At 30.8% G+C, this 18,326-nt stretch overlaps 2 protein-coding genes across 2 annotated transcripts; one reads left to right on the top strand and one right to left on the bottom strand.

Annotated features, from left to right (window-relative positions):
• The first annotated feature begins 1,993 nt into the window (after window positions 1–1,993).
• Window positions 1,994–4,757, top strand: LOC116774352 (carboxypeptidase B-like). The gene is made up of 6 exons (XM_032667059.2): window positions 1,994–2,124; window positions 2,347–2,556; window positions 3,154–3,262; window positions 3,626–3,748; window positions 3,834–4,022; window positions 4,118–4,757. Exons 1-6 carry the CDS (start codon window positions 2,057–2,059, stop codon window positions 4,706–4,708), a joined length of 1,290 nt encoding a protein of 429 aa, XP_032522950.2. The 5' UTR covers window positions 1,994–2,056; the 3' UTR covers window positions 4,709–4,757.
• A 10,981-nt stretch (window positions 4,758–15,738) lies between these two features.
• Window positions 15,739–17,241, bottom strand: LOC116774513 (uncharacterized). The gene is made up of 3 exons (XM_032667260.2): window positions 16,952–17,241; window positions 16,234–16,647; window positions 15,739–15,823 (listed from the first exon to the last, which is right to left on the bottom strand). Exons 1-3 carry the CDS (start codon window positions 17,211–17,213, stop codon window positions 15,789–15,791), a joined length of 711 nt encoding a protein of 236 aa, XP_032523151.2. The 5' UTR covers window positions 17,214–17,241; the 3' UTR covers window positions 15,739–15,788.
• Between the last annotated feature and the right edge of the window lie 1,085 nt (window positions 17,242–18,326).

Below are 18,326 nucleotides of genomic sequence, written 5' to 3'. Positions count from 1 at the left end.
CGTTGTTAGTAATCAAGGTTGTGACGGGGTTTCTTTTATATGGTTCATATGAAACCTCGGTGAATTCCACAATTATTCGGAATAAATCTTCAACTTTTCACAGTATTCTTGTATTTCTTCATCTCTTCACGGTTTCTTTGTATTTGTATTAAACGGCCCACGCTCAACCGACTCAGGTAAGTCAAACAATCGTATTTATGCAGAAATCATGTCGTAAAAAATTATCTTACACTTTTGTTTATTTAATTGTTTTTGATTTATTTTACTAGTAATTATGACAAACAATAGATTCTATAAACTTAAAAAAAATATGTAATAGCCATAAATTAAAATATCAATGATTAATGGCACCCGCCATACGAGAGCTTCATGACGTCATAGCGCCGCTATATATGTATTTACTTATATTGGTAACTCATCAGTTGTATACTGATGAGTTACTCAGTCAGTCTGTCAGTCAGCTGTAGCTGATCAGCAGTCCTCAAACAAAAATTTTTAATACATCGGTTTCTTTAACTTCTATACATGTAATTGTAAATTTAATTTATTATTAATTTTGTGTTTTGTTATATTTAATTGGTTATAAAATCTCTATTGATATTTTTATTTTAAAATAATTTTTTCACTCTTACTTTATACATAATAATAAAAGTCCCTATTGTCCTGCATGTGAGGACGATTCCTTTTGTTGTTGAAGCTCTTAGTAAGCTCAGACCTTATTATGACCATTGTAACATTTGCTATATTAATTCTCAAAGTTTTCTTGGACATTGTCAAGAATTCTTTGACGCTAGTAATATGTATCCAAGTATTCTTACTGCGAAAGTTGTTTTAAATCTTATTTAACTTCTACTATGTTTTTTCCCTCAGTTTTTTTTTATGTTGATCCGCTACGAAAGCACTGGAAAAGTTAGAGGCGGTGTTGCTATTTATTTCCGCCGAAGTATTCCAATTAAAATTTTATTAATATCTTATTCTGTTTATTCGGGCACGGCGGATAACTTCTTATATGAAATAGATTTTTATTGGAACTGAAACCGTTCTAGAGGTTCTGTATTGTCCTCCCAGCACGAACTATTTTTCTGACTTAGAATTATCTCTCGTGAGCTTTAGTCCGGAGTATGTACCTACACACGAAACCTCGTAGCATTCAATGGATTCACCGTGCGGGTGCCGGATCCATCGCGTTGTAGGGAGAGGAGCTTCAACAGTACCTGGGACTTGCGACCCAGTTGTAGGGTTAAGGGGCCCCTATCTAACGCGCGTTAAACGCTCATCTCCACCGTCCGAGCTCCTCTCGACCTAACCAAATTTGAAAATAACCTACTAGGTCTGCCTTCGAAGTACGTTCCAAGAATGAATTGATATTAGTTCTGGACGGACCCAAGTCTTTAAGTGGATTGTAGAGGGATTTAGCCATTAAACACCTCGCTCCCACTTACACCTCTCGCTTCCAATTATATAATTATAAAAACGACGTCATCCATAGAAAAACTTTTGAAATTTTGTGAAGTAAATTTAAGTCTAAATTATATAATTATAGTGTCAAATAAAGATGGACAATTCGTTCAGAAGAGCAGGACTCATAAAACTCCTCTATGATAAAAACCCGGCTTTAAGTTTAATGTTTTATGCATATATGTAAAAATAAGTGATAACAAACCATCTAACGTGCTTAAAATTATTAAATTAAAAAAAAATCACAACTATGACAATTTTTAAGAATATCCCTCTACCAAAGGTTGCCTGCCATATAAGTTACAAATTATGTCACTTAGCTAGCTACACACTGTCATCTTAACTGAATGTATATATAAAATAATACCAAATTCAATAAATTGATGAAGAATAAATTTAGGCAACTAAAAAAATTTTATAAATCAAAAATTATAGGCAGTCTAATTTTTATTTATATATATTAGTTAGGTAATCCTAATAAGTCACGTTTTTTTAGGTTATCGTCTATGACTTTTATCAATCACTTCATAATGAAATAAATATTCATGATTATCGCTCTCATTCTTTATTATTAGAGTCTACTTGATCTGATACAGTCATGCGATTATTATTAAGCTTCGTTTTGACTTTTTGTTTCGTACACGCAAAACATGAAATGTATGATGGGTGAGTTCAGTACTGAATTATATTTAATTATATTTAATGAGAAAATAAACAAAATAATTCTTCGTTAGTTTTTCTACATATTTCATAGTCTACAGTCTGTAAATACTATTTAAAATATTTTGTCATTTGTGACTCAGAGTAGACACAATAGCATAACAACATTATAATGGATGACCTTATCTTATACGTTGTTCAATATAATGACTTCTATGAAAATTTCAGACACTCGCTTTTCAAAATAAAAATTCAAGATGAGAAACAAATGAAATATTTGTACTCCTTAGCAGAAGTTTTGGATTTGGACGTGTGGGTTTTACCATTCCCAGGCAATGATGCTGCAGTGTTGGTCTCTAAAGAAAGCAATGAACCGTTTAGGAGTGAACTCTCTGAATACGGGTTTGAGTTCCAAATAGAAACAGATAATATTAAAAGGTGACGTGTTGTCTCTATTATTGTAGATTTATATTTAATATGAATAATCAAAGCACTAAACAATCCTATCAGCTTATTAAATGAAATTAAATATTAGGTAAGATTACGAGTAGAGTGGACGACAGAGATTGTGCAGTTTGAACATACGATGCCTTATAATACTGTGTAGAGCTCATTTTTTTTTGTTTCGTATAGTAACGTTTTTAACAGTAAGACTATGTTGAGATAATATTAAAAATAAAACTGTCTCTTATCGATCGATTACTAATTTTGATAAAATATTTGATGTTAAAAATAATTTTTGTCATTACACATAACAATAATTGTTAAAAGTATAAAATTAATGTTGTTTAAATTTTAATGGTAACAATTTTTATTTTAATGTGGAAACTGTACATGATTTAAAATGAAAATAGCTAGATTAAAATAGTTTAAAAGATAGAATAGATATAAATAGCAATTACCATTACTAGTACATATTATATAAAGAATTTTTTTTTCGTGTTTTGCTGATATTTCATGTATGAGGAGAAAACCCAAAAGTACTCTATATAAGCTAAAATTTCCCCAGCATTTTAACTTTTCTAATAATTTTAGGGCTTTAGATTTAGAAGATACATTAAATGAGAAAGCGCTTCGCAAAAATCACTTCAAATCAGGATATAGAGGGAAAATTGGGTTTGACAGAATTTATAAACTATCTGAAGTAAGTGCCAATAACGTTAACTTTTTCAAACCAATCACAATAACATATTAAAATATGAATATTCACCGCACTTTTGAACGAAATCAAATTCCTTAGATGCTTGTGCGATTAGTTTTCTACGCATTTCAATAATGTGAAATCAGTTTTCGCCCAATACCTTATAGACATAGAGTACTCAGTTCCTTACCAAATTGGTAGCGTAACTAAAGTTCCCTTATTATCATGATTTCTTTGAGCGACTATAACCGGTTACTATTGATTTAACTATTAAGCATACTTGCTCATACTATTCTAAATAATTATTCTTTAAATTTACCTTATTTAAGTTAATTTTTAAAATTGCATCTTGTTTATAATTTCCAGGTGGACTCATACCTCGAAACTCTGGCGGAATCCTATCCAAATACTGTCACACTTGTAAATGCTGGAAAATCTTTTGAAGGCAGAGACATAAAGTATCTTAAAATTTCATCAACTAATTTCCAGGTCTAACAAAATATCTTTCATGATAATTTAGAATCAGACTGTGATATTATTTTTCAAGATATATGAATTGTCATATCTGTTCTAGGATGTAAGAAAACCAATAGTTTTTGTTGAATCACTTCTGCATGCTCGCGAATGGGTGACACTCCCACCAACACTCTGGGCCATTGAGAAACTGGTTGTAAATGTCACAGAATCGGATCTGATAGACACCATAGATTGGATTATATTACCTGTTGCTAACCCAGATGGATATGAATTGACACACAATGAGGTAAGAATAATATCAAAATATTGGTGTTCATAGACGTTTGCCATAGCCACATTTATATTTATTTATGAGTCACTGTATATATATGTACATTACAGGACCGGTTCTGGCGAAAGAACCGTGCTACTGGTTTTGTTCCTGGGGACTTTTGTGTCGGTGTAGACCTGAACAGAAACTTCGATATAAAGTGGGGAAGCGGCTCAAGCAGTAGTGTATGCTCCGAAATCTTCCATGGATCCCGTCCATCTTCTGAACCCGAGACAGTCATTATAAGCAGAATCATGGAAGAATATAGAAATCGTATCGATCTCTTCATAGATCTCCACAGCTATGGAAGTATGATTCTTTATGGTTGGGGTAGTGGCGATTTACTGCCTAATGCATTCTCTTTGCAACAGATAGGTTTAAATATGGCTAAAGCTATTGACGACATGAAATTAATATTTAATGAAAATTATACAGTTGGGAACGCTGGACTTGTTTTATACCCAGCTTCAGGAACAGCCATGGACTATGCGAACCGGTTTAACATTCCATTCTCTTATGTTTATGAGCTACCTGGTTCTATATTTGGAACAGGTCTTTCAGGATTTCTGATTGAACCCGAACTCGTGGAACATTACGCAAAAGAGACCTGGGAAGGAATAAAGACTGGCGCCAGAAATGTACGCGATCTTCTCGGTAGATAGTCGTTAGAAATATGTATTTTAATAAAATAAACATTTAAAAACTTTCAAAGATATTCTTTTATAATTGTTATAGTATAATTTCTAAAAAAGAGGATTCTAAATAATAAATACTGACATGTTAAAAACTGAGCAGTTATTATTTTAATAAAATATTATCAGACCCAAATAAAATTGGTTATGTAGAATATTAACTACATGTAAAACATAAAATATGTTTCGATATATATATAAATACATATCTCTAAGCTTAAGTCCTAAACAGATATCAGAGCCATAAGTAAGAAACAAAATACGGTAATGTTGGACAAAAACCTTCAGAAGGGTAATGAAATATTAAAGTAATTTATAGTACAGTGCTACATTTATGTAACACAAGGTAATTGTAGACTTTTAGTAATGCATTGAAAATGTTAATAAAATATCAACTTAAAAGAAATCCCACCAAAATAATATTTAAGATAAAACGTTTATCGTAATATATTTCTGAATTAATAAAAAATAAGAAAAGATTTTAAATTTCTCTGAGAGTTATACTGTTGAATGTCAAGGTCTTAAAAAATAAAATTGCCTTAAATATATTTAATATTATATGCTTTACATATGAAAGAGTTATAAGTGAAATCAAAGTTATGAAGAATCATACCAACATGTTTTGAAATGTAAAAATATATATTAATTAAGTTTTACCATATAATTGTTAAGGTGGTAAAGCCTAGCTGTGGTCAAGTGACTACAGTTCGGAAATGGACTGGTTTGACCAGGTTAGTACCACCCTCTCTCAAAATATCTCAATCGAACTCAACTTTTGGAAATTTCTCCCATTTTCAAACTAAATATGACAACTCGAGTTTAATCATGGCAACTCAGTTGTGAGAATTTCAAAGTTGTAAAAAGGGAATTCCCCTAAATTATTTGTGTTGGTTGACAGTGTTATTAACGTTTTCCTCGAATTGTCGGATATCAATATCTGTATATTATTATTTATCGATGTGCGTTTTTGTGATTCGCGATTGTAAACTTCGAGTCTAGATTTTTTTTCGAGAATGGTTAAAAAATTAATGTATAGCATATGAGAAAAGCACAGAGGCGACCAGCGATTTTCTACTCTTTTTGCCAATCTTTACGTGATGTTTTTTTGTAATTTTTTAAACCGTCAAATGTGGTAACACTGACGGCGATATAATGTTTGCCGGGGATTCCCCAAGGACGTCTTGTATCGTATCATTACGTTTCTCTTTCCTTTTACAGATTTACTTGTAACGTTGTCAGTGAACAGTGAGTACCTACTTGAGAATAATTTTACATAAATATTGCATAAATAAATTAGAAAACTAATATTATGGACAAAAAAAAAGAAACCCAGTGGTGCATTTAAACGCAAACAACGCCAAAAAGGAGGAGAAAGTAAACAAAAACTTCCCAAAATTGACAAGTTTTTTAGTCAGCCTTTTGTAAGAACTTCTGGAGAAAATATTTCTATTGATAGTAACTCAAAAAATGTGGTAACTGCAGTGTTGGCTGAGAAACCTACTGAAGAAGATTCAACAATTATTGCAGTTGAAGATACTTCCGCCACCGATCATGTGAACGTTGATGATGTTTGAACATAAGAACGGATGATTTGGAGAAGTCACAGACCTCACATTTTTCGAAAATGTGTTCGATAAATCGCTTTATGACTTGGGAAACTTCACGAACAAAATACTAAATGATAATAACAGACGTCAAATTCTTGATATGGGAACTTTACAGCCATTAGGACCTTTTCCAACTGATATTGACCAGGACAATTGGTGTTTTTCAATGTCATACTACGTTTCAAGTTCAAAATATGGACCAATTAATCATTTTTGGTTGTGTTATTACAAAATACTAGACGCGGCCTATTGTCAACCCTGCTGGTTATTTTCTTCACAGAGGAATAATGTCTGGTGTACGGGAACTCGTAATTGAAAACATTTATCAGAAAGAATTAAACAACACAGTTATTCGAGAGACCATACGGAAACATGTGCTGTGTATGAATTTTGGAAAAAACTCGTACTATCGACAAGGAACTTGAAAATGAAATTCGCAAAGAAACATCCTTTTGGAAAATGGTTCTTCGAAGGTTATTTGATATAATACTTACCCTAGCAAAGAGTTCTTTGGCTTTAAGAGGACATCGAGAAGACTTAAGTCAGGAAGGATACCATGGAAATTGTTTGTCCTTTGTAGAGTTCTACAAAGGACAAAAGCTTGTGACCTATGATCACATTTTGTAGCAAGTTTTAGATATGCCCAAAGTTAATAATAATAATTTTATTTTGTTTTAAAATTATTCATACTTATTAACTGTCTAATATCAGGGGTTTTTAAAATTGTGTTTTTTATGTTTTTAGGATCTACAAAATAACTGTGTGCAACAATTCAGAATAAAATGATTGAGTGCTTGGAGATCAAACTCGAAATCTATCGACCCGTTTACTGGCATGAGTGCCGTTTGTCAAACATACGAATTTCTAACACCAACATTTTCATTACATGTTGATGAAGCAACTTTATTACAAAAGTGTTACAATTTCCAAAGAAAATATTCCGATATAATAGGCCCTAGCTTAAGCTGTAAGCTGGTGCAACGTATCTATTAACAAATAAATAAATAAATATATTATAAACTATTTCTTTTTATTGCCCAATACCTAAACCAAGTATTAAAATAATTGTAATTTATGTTGTTAGTGAAGGAAAACATCGTGAGGAAACCTGGTCTTATAATTTCAAATTATGAGATTTAAATCGCCAACCCGTCTTGGGCAAGCGTGGTGATTAATGCTCTAACCTACTCCATGTGAGAAGAGGCCTTTGCTCAGCAGTGGGCTCCTATAGGCTGATGATGATGATGATGATGATGATGTTGTTAGTGTTTAATAGTTTTATTACCTGCACGAAAAAGAACTGATGATAAAGTTGCTTAGCATTTTTAAGGTATTTGTATATTTAATGATTTTACTTCAAAAAACCTTACCAGTTTTGATAGCAGTGGGCCCCATTGTTTTATTTGCCCCAGGGTCCTTGGTTACCTAGCTACAGCACTGGAGAGAGCCGATTGCTCTTTTCCTTTTCCCACCCTTTCCTGCCATCTAATTGTTCACACCCCTCCCTCTTCCCCAACAACCAAGGTTGTCAACGCTTCCGTTTCATCTCTTATGTTGAAGATGTCCATGGGCGACGGTGACTACTGACCATCAAGTAGGCCGTCTGCTCGTTTGCCGCCTTTCTCAACAAAATATACAAGAATTTAAACTCTAATATCTACTTTCAAACGAATTCAGCTTCAAATATTAATTATATAAAATTATATTAATTTTCATACTTTTCAAGAAAATAAAAATTAAGTAATAACGGAGCGTGACAAAACATAAGTCAGAAAAATAAACTGTTTGTTCCAATAATAAACATCATCTTTTAATTTGTTTAAAACTTGACTCCTAAACATCAGAATGTTCTGCGAATAAGGGCAACGATATAAAAATGAGAAGCACACTGCATAAAAAGAAATTAAAGTATAACAATCAATTAACGTGTGTGGAGGATACGTAACATTAAAGAGGATGAAAAATTAAATTGTGAATAACGGCAGACAGTCGCAATAAATTCATGGGAAAATATGTTTGCTTTCCATGGATGTTCGTAGCTGGTGAGTGCAAATGAAAACACAAATACAGACTTTTCTCCGGGTTTTGCTTAGTTTGTAAGCTTACCAAAACACGAAGGGACTCCGATGCCAGTGCAAGCTATGAATAATAATAACGTCTTCACTTCGATATATTTTGTTTATTATATTCCTACAGCAATGTCTAATATGAGAAAATATTTAATTTTTCAAGGTGTTCACGTTGAAAAGCGCGAATGAATTATATGCTAGGAGCTATTGTTAGAGCAATTGTGAGTTGTTCTAATTTAACGTCGTAATATAAAAGCGTATTTGAAATGTACAGCAAGGGAAGAAAATTTTTATAAATATTGATTATTATTTTGAATAATCAATATTTGAATTGAATAATCTAAATTAATATAAGACATGGAATAAATTTGTTTGAAAATTCTCAATAATCGTTCTAAAGACAACGTAGAAATTCAAATCTTATTTTTTAAATTAATTTAATTTAATTCTAACTACACATTTTTTTTCTGGCAAATAAACGCAATCACACATAATCAGATAACATTCATTTTATATTCAAATACCTAATCTAAAAGTTCACATATGTAATGGCATTGGAGTCGAAAAGGCCATTTTGTCGAACATAATCTTATTTTTAAAAAACTCTTTACATATTTTAAATTTCAAACCTCTTCCTTTCTATAATAACTTGAACCGTGAAAAATATACACAAACACTCGAACCACACCGGCTTTTATATAACACAATAACAAATTAGAAACTTCTTAAAGCGCTAAGTTCAAAAGTAGAACAATGAAAGCAACTTATATTGCTTCCTGCAGCCTCTAACTATTGAAAGTTTGACCATAAATTTAAATATGAATATGTCGTTTGAAGTGAGAAGAAGTACGGTGCAAGTTTAGAGTAAATGGGGCCGTCTATCACACCGTTCCGAAACAATACATTTATTTGTGTTAATTTTAAGTACTATGTATATAAACATATATATATGAAGAATATCAATAGATTTACGCTCAAACTTTTGACAAGAGCAGTGGCTAGCTAGCTAACAATTAATTTTATCATAATTTTAAATGTTTTTTAAATTAATCAACAGGCATATATCATCTAAATCTTTAGGACAGCTTAATAAAATATTATTTTATTAAAAACATTATCAATTATATAATCATATCTGTTGTATATCAAGAGCTGCCTTTATAATAAAGTAATGTGAAGAATCCTGTGCCGCTATGCCTTCTCTCCTGAGAGTGTATGTCATATCGACAAGTTTATGTATCCGCTAAGACACTGAAGTGCTGATCTCTGAGGGGTTAAAGAAAGCAACTACGTGGAAAGTCTTCGATACTCATAAAAACATATATAATACGTACAAGTATAATACTCATAATTTTTCCATAATGTTTATATTATGAGTTAGAAGCAAATAGAATGAATATTATATTGAAATCTTTCAAACATCTTTATTTTAATAAAATATTTGTTAGTAAATATCGGTGCAAATACAGACAGAGATGGGAGGTTGAGAGAATTGTTGTCTGTAGACACCGAAAGTTGTCGTTAATGGTTTTATCTTTTCCTCCTATCACTTTGTTTGTTATACGGAAGCATTAATACGTTTAGCTAAAAATAAACTACACACATGTTTTATTATTTACATTGTTTGTAATTGGCAATGTTTTTATGAACAAAGTAATATTTATCCAACAAAATTTCGAACTAATAGTATTTTGGAACAAATATTCGATCCAATCACTCCAAATAAAATGGAATTAACTTATCAATTTTAATAACATTTTCCAGCAAAAATATTCAAAGTATTAAATCAATTTTATTGACGAATGAATTGTTCAATGATATTTTATTAATAAATTCTATAAATTAAAAAATGTATTACAATATTAACACTCACTCCAATTATTCAACAACAAAACGTTTTAAAGATACAAATAAAAAATACAAAAACTGTCTCAGTTCTTTAAATTTTAAAAAAGCTTTTTCAGTTTTACAATAATTCATTGGTTTGAGATTAAATTTATTAAAAGTTTAAATATAAATTGAATTGATATATTTTTTTAAACTTTAGCGTATGTCTTTCATAACAATCATTTGCATTATTCAAACAGTAATCAATACAAAGTTATTGATAGTTATATTGACATATGACAGGCTTATTTTCAGAGAAAGACAATTAGTGCAGCTTAGTGTGGATATAACCTGTTTCAATATTATAATTAAACATAAAAGGAATTATTTTTTCATTAAGAGACTGTTATTTTATACGCGATGCGTATTTTTCATTGCGTACTCTTTTTAATTATTTCTTTTTTTTCAAAGTACCATGCTGAATGTAATCTTATCCACGTAAATTAAACGTAAACACATTAAATGGAAATTTATCAAATGTATTGTACATACTATAGGATACCCGTTGTTTGGTATTAGGTGTATAATATAAAAGTTCAGTTAAATACGACGTTTCTATTAAAACGGATTCAACATTTAGTTATTAGTTCACTATATTATTTTAATTATTAATATGTCTCTTCACTTTTTCTTACTCTATATACTTGATTTTAAGTACTCATAGGTTTTACAGGTTCTCGGAAAGCCCAAATACGATCCATTGGCTGTAAATTGGACAGAATTTGATGTTTCGTATTACAGGTGCTCGCAATTAGATCAAGTCACTTAGATCTCGAAGATTCATGGGACTAGCCCTATATTTAATGTCAATATACTTAATTTTATTTTTACAAATAGGCAACAAACATAATAAATAAGTTGTGTAAGTTTGAGCACAAGCAACCAGAGATTATAGGATAACTAGAGGCTTAATGAAACGATTATTAAAATATAAAAATCACATCTTTAACCTATTTGTCTTAGAGATGAGGCTAAGTGATGGCTTCGATATCTTTCACAGGTATGTTATAATATTTCTTATGTGCTTCATATTATCTTTTGATTCCTACGGCGAGGTGATACATGTTTATTTAAATATAATGATGTTCGTTTTATTTACTGATATAATTTTCGCGTAATAATGATATTGACGAAAAAAATTAAGTATCTAGATCAAATACAGATAAATAATTGAAATTCACACCTTCCAACTATCTTTATCAGTAAAATACTAATAACTTCATCACGAGAAAAGGACAATTGTTAAAAAGATTTCCTGCAAAAATAACTGTAGTTATCACAATCTATAATAATACAAAATACGACGTTCTCAGAATAGTCATCACGGAGCTGTAATGGACTTAAATGTTAATGAAAATTCTGTGGATTATGGACTTTATAGAACTAAATGCCAAAATAAGCATCATTGTATTGTTTACTGTTTTTTAATAATCGAAATATATTAAAAGCTTTAAAGTTAATATGAAGAGAGAGAGATTTAAAGTTCAATCAATATACATATAATAAGACAGTAGAAATCGAATGTCTGTACATTAAAACTTTTCCAAAAAACTGATAGGAGGCAATTAAAGAAGAGTCATAGAAACAAAAAAAAAACAATTTTTGTGTGTCTGTCTGTCTGGTACGTTATAACTTCCAAACTACTCAACGGATTTGGACACGGTTTTCACAGTTGGATTACATATAATTAGGAGCATTGCCAAAAGTTTGTTTCGTCAAAATCGGTTAAGGGAAAAGAAGTTATGGTGAATTGAAAATTTACTTCAAGCACTGCTTCAAAACTTTTAAACACTACAACTTAATATTGATTTAGTTATAGATTATATATTAGTTAGTTAGTTATATTAGTTACCAAAAAAAAATGTGTTCTAATATATGTTAATCTTAATATTAAAACTTATGAGATGTAACAAAAATAAGAAATAACGCAGTGCGCGCGGGCGCGGTTGAAGTGTTGAACACTGTTCTCGATAGATGGCGTTGATAACATACGTCACCAACCTAGATCGCGGTGTTAAGATTCTCCGTTGTGTAATGACTACCATGCGGTTCGAAAGTTCATTGTTGTTTGTTGGTTGTGGTTGTTTATCATTTGTTATCATCTCTTTTCTGTATGTTATTATTTTAAGTTTGATATATATATATGGTTAAGCGAAAAGCGACCAAAACGCTGGCGGAGCCGTGGGCAACAGCTAGTATAAAATAAACGTATGGGAACAACTGTTATATACATTAATAAACACAAAAACATTATTAAATGTAAAGCAGGCTTTTGACATTTCTTTATAGTAATAAAAAGACGTTATTAAAACTATTTAGACCACAAAAATGTTACAGAACATCCTTGGAGACTATTGAATTTTAAACTTTCCAAGAACGAAAACTCAACTAAAACAAAGCCTTTGACGTGAAACAAGTTTATTCAATAAAAGAAGTTCCTTTTTAACATTAACTTTACCTCACATTATGTTATTTTACAAAACTAATTTGATATTTTAATACATTTGTAAAATGATAAAGTAAGTAAGTTATAAACAAACAGCGTATTAAATAAAGTAAGTTGAGAGTTTTAAGCTAACATGAAGCACCTAGCGAGCCGCAGTGAACTCATCGTGCTCTGTCATTCACAGACACCATTAGCTTTCTGATGTTCCACACATAACATCATAAAGTATCATATTTCGCTGGTTACATTTCATTTAATAATAACAACGGGAACAAGTAACATAATATTTAATTTTAATTAGTTTTAAATGTACTTTATTTCATTTGCACGCAAAATAAAACAATTGACAGGAGAAAAAATTCTTTCAATATAGCCAAATCTACCTAATACCGATTGTATTATAATCATTATAATTTTCATAAAAAATCTAACCATTATAAAAGATAGTTGTTTCATAAGTATTTTACTTTTGGAGGGTAGATGTGACAATGTTATGGCGTTAGTAATTTCTTTAACAAAACTATTTGTAATGAGATCTAATACTTTCGCGAGTTTTATTCATTTAAATGAAACAAATAGATATCGGATTTACTATGCGTGCTTTATTTATGATTAAAACTACATACTCCCGACGTTTCGTTAACTTTTCAGTAACTATGATCAATGTCCAGACATTCACATCCGAGAAATATTAGTTTCATTAAAAATTATTTGTTCTACAGATCGTTGTATGATTTGTATTAAAGAATAGTACTAAGATAGAACTAAGACTGTTCGGCGTAGCTTAATGTTTAAAATTAAAAGAGTAAATGTAATGACTTCACAAAGACTATTTATATTCAAAAACGGAAGGGACAAAGTAGTGTGAGAGCCATCCAGGAGGTAGATTATCTAATTACAAGTTAAAGTATGAAATAAAGTAGTGCAAGTGTTTGTGAGTGTTTTATTAGTTAAATGAAAATGGGAAATGGTTAATCTGAATGCTGAAAACAGTGATAGTGACGGCAGCATTGCCGACGTCACACTTCTTAAAAAATAAATATGAAATGATGCTTCGACATTTATATATTTATGTATGTATGTATATAATTCGAATACATGTAAATACAAATGTATAATATTTAAGCATTTAAGTTCATTACATTACAATATGTATATTAGACGAGATTCTAATGCGTTCCTGGATAGGTTGTGCGTAACAATTGAAGAGGCGAGGTCTCGTTTCCAATGCGGGCTGTGTCGGAATATTGATTACGGATTCCTAAAGATGTTACAACAAATGTTCCTTCGAACAAAAAAAAACCTTAAAGGATGACTTCATGGTTTAAGACGATCTTATAACGCTGTATCAATATCTGCTTAATGTATCCAAAGTTTTGTCAGCGTAATGAGTTCATGTGCGGATTATTTGAAAATAATCAATTCAACCAATTACACCCTACGGACCTGAATTAGTATTGCATTTATGGTAGATTCCCGCGGACAACACCGTGTGATACTACGAACACTCTTTCACACTTACGATCGACTAATACTTTTTACATATTCAATAGTTATATACAGCTTCATGTCATTCAACACGACTGTACCGGCGCCGTCACCAGGGCGTTCGCTAACGGCAATTGTATAACATGCTACTGGTATGTCAAACTAAATTCACCGCACTGTTTACCTTGGGCTTGTTAATGACTTCAAATGCATTCTGTGCTGATTCGTACACAACACCAATTCATTACAAAATATGTAAAAATAAAATGACATTATAATTAAGTGTGCTTAATAATACTTAATAATATATTACGCGATTTATTACATTACATATAATAATAACTAACATTTTCGCGGGTATTTATTGAAATAAAACTAAAATTTCCAGATATACTACACGTTTTTATTCTTTTAAACTACATACTCCCGACGTTTCGGTTCCTTTCAACAACAGTGATCACGGGCAGAGTTGAGAATGTCTGTCAGTATATTATTGTTTAATGATGTTTGTATATATGTTTATTACTAGTTTTTGTTAAAATGGAAAGAGCATCATCAAATTATAACGAACAATATTGGGATTTATAAATAACAATGTTAATTTCTTACTTATCTTAAAAGTACAACAACGGACAGGAAAAATTATATCTCTGATGTTGTACCCGCGGCTACTGCCAGTCGGTAATTTAAAAGCAGTTTGTACAATAAAACTTTTAGTTTGAAAAATATCTGATTATATCTCTAGAGAAAAACTTATAATGGAAATAAACTTATAAAGAATATATTATTTTTTATGAACAAGCGGAGAAGGTTTCTGAATCAGAAATGCAATTTAGTGAGGCTCGAGCCTCCTGATTTATAAATAACATCCGCGAGTCGAGGGATCATATTATATATTATTTTCAAGAAAGGTTTGGTCAAGAAAAGGTAGGAGTAGGAAGGTATGATTTATTATGATTGATCTCTTTAAAATGTTTATTCTATTTCAACGCTTCGCTTCCTTTAACTGCTAAAATAGTTTACTGTAATAAATTTATTTAATGATTTTCATTTCACATCATAGTTTGCCTGTAGATTTGTTTATCCAAACGATATTTTAACGTACACTAATATACCACATAGAATTTTTTTCCATTTGACTGAAACATGCCTTATAAAAGAACTACGAAAAATATGTTCCTGACAAATATTTAAATTTTCGTAAGGACTCATTCCGTGTTATTTTTTGTAGAAAAAGTCTAGTCTTTTAAATTATTACGATCAACTTAGTAACCAGGTCATAGAGAATAATCTTACGAATAAAAAAATTAAAACCATTAATAAACTATGTACATTCGTAATTATTTGATTATATTTGTTATTTATGTATTATTATTTTTTTGTGAACTTCCCACAGAGTGTTTAAAAACATCATAACTATACAAGGGCATTATTTTGTTTATTATGACAATAAATTTTTTATGATTAAATTTGGGTATTATAATAAAAAATAAATAAACTTAGTTAACTTCAAATTATTCATTTGTATCACGTAATATGTCGCGAACACAAAATCATATTTCATAATCAAAATCCGTCCTCGAATAGTCTGTAATTAAAATAAATCTACATTAGAGAAAATAAAAAAGCTTAAATTATCTTATATATAAAATTTAGACTAACATGTTTAAATAGAAACTAGTGTTTGTAATGTTGAAGCGCAATAAGAAAGGTTTTCTAAGGCAAAATCAATAAAAATATTTTTTTTACAATAAAATTCGATGTATAATGTATATTATGTATAGATCGTGCTCTTTTGATCACATTTATATTTAATGAAATGTTTGTCTCAGAGAAAATTCAATTGTGAACGTACTCAGAAACGAAACAATATCAAACGTATTACACTACATATAATATAGAAAATACTACGAATATAATACACGAGCCAGATTATTTTTAAACTACCAACCAGACTTCATAAATGCTAACAAGTACAAATGACTTAATTTTATGTACCCGTTGTATAACTGAGTTCTGTTGGCTTCGTTGTTGTTGTGTGGCCATCTTCGTTTTTTATTAATAATTCAATGGATCTTTCTACGGCCACGCTCGTGTGACACTTTTCGCAGTTGTAAACAGCAAGACCTTTCCTGTCACTTTCGATATTCGTATTATTGCACGAGAAAGGTTTAACACAACCTCTTGGGGGATTGTCACCGAAGATTGTACAGATTTTCTTCAAGTACCAACTGTCCTCTACTCCAAAAATAGTGTTCCTGTATCCTATTTCAATAACCGGGCTGATGTCGAGGCCTAGTTGTGAAAATTTTGCCGATGAGATCCCTGCGTAGCTTCCTTTATTTTGAACACAGATCCTGTACTTTTCGGGATCTATTCCTGTCTCGCACAGACATTTATCACTTGGGTTACCTGTTGATATATGTAATACCAATAAGACAATACTATATATGTGCGGGAATAGTTGAATACAAATCTAAATAAAATTGATACCTTCACATCACAAAGTTACTGAACAAACCTGTGTTTTGAGTCTATCGTTAATCGTAACACTAGATGGAATTTGGATGGTATATTGTGTGTTGATAGTAATGTATACAACAGGATAATACATTGACAAATTTTTGTCCTACAACTTGCGAAGTGTGGTTCGATAGTCAGTTTAGAATGAGAGGAAAAGGGTCTTAAATTTGTTAATAAACAGTCCTCATCTTACCTTCAGCTTCACATTTCAAGTACTGTGCTTGTAAAAATATGTTCATCTTCATCTCGTTGAGTGCGCATATCTGTGGCACCGAGTATCTTCCGCTGCCTAACAAGTAATAATCAACACTGATGTCTCCTCCTATATTATCTATTATCCACGGGAAGACTCTCGAAAAGAACTCCCGATCATGATAAACATCACCGTACACTGATATGACGTATCTGCCCTGTATGTGAGGGAGAGTATACAACAGTAATATTAAAAGAAACATTGTCTCGAATAATCATTAAATAACAGGATCTGTCTTTATAAACACTACGTTGAGAATGTCTGCAATTATGTTACACATTTTAATGTTTCATTAAGGAAGGTACTACATTAGTTTTATGCTTTGAAATCCAGCATTCATTTATATTAGTAATACGTATTTCTTTTCCGTTATTTTGCGATGCGTTACTTGATAGGTGCTGAAACAGCTAGCTAAATTTCATTTATTAGACACTGGGATTTATTTTAGTCAATTGATTAGAATGAAATTTAAACAAAATGGCAGGTTTTGCTAGCAATCGGTATTGTGTCGAATAAGTTGTTTCTTGACATCATTTGGTGAGTTTAAGGCGTTGTGATAACCGATAATCATTAGAATAATGTTAAGTTACCCTTCAATTTAAATGACCAGTGTTACATCTAACCTACACCAATGGCTATTTATTTCAGTGATTAAAAAGAAGCAATGACATACTATATATCTTATAAAGAAAGTCTTCTGCTTCTTCAAACGGCATAAAAATAGATTGAAATTATTGACACCTGATACTGAACATACACCGGTGTTGTCCCGGCGATGTTCGTTAATATATCGATAATCACCTTGTTCCTCACAAACCAACCAAAGAAACCAAAAATAGGAAACAGGATAAGTTTTTTAGTAGTGATACTTAATTTATTATTAATATTTAGCAAAATAATAACCCTACACGTGTAACCTCAAGTATCTTAAAAATTATGACGGATTTATATTATGATCGTAAACATTGCGAACATTTATAAATAAATTTTTAACATTACTTGATAACAGAATGAATAACCAATTACGTTGAACTACAACATTGAAATAAGATTTAAAAAAAACTAACAAATTTACAACTTACTCCATACATTTTTGTGGTGTTTTAAAATAATTTGATTGAAGGAATAAGAAAAATATTTTAGATTTCCTTAAATATTTACGATAAATGTTGAAAGTAAAACAAGCTAAAGTAATTATTTACATATATATTGTATATATGTAATATAATAATATTTTTCCGCTATCGGACTAGGTACTTGCCAAAACATGATTTTGGAAAGAAGCAATGAAATTGTCCGTCAATTAGTCTTTAAA

This window comes from Danaus plexippus, chromosome 26 (genome assembly GCF_018135715.1).
Source record: "Danaus plexippus chromosome 26, MEX_DaPlex, whole genome shotgun sequence".
NCBI lineage: Eukaryota > Metazoa > Arthropoda > Insecta > Lepidoptera > Nymphalidae > Danaus > Danaus plexippus.
Note: the sequence above shows the minus strand (reverse complement) of the source record. Positions and strands in the feature narration are given on the sequence as shown.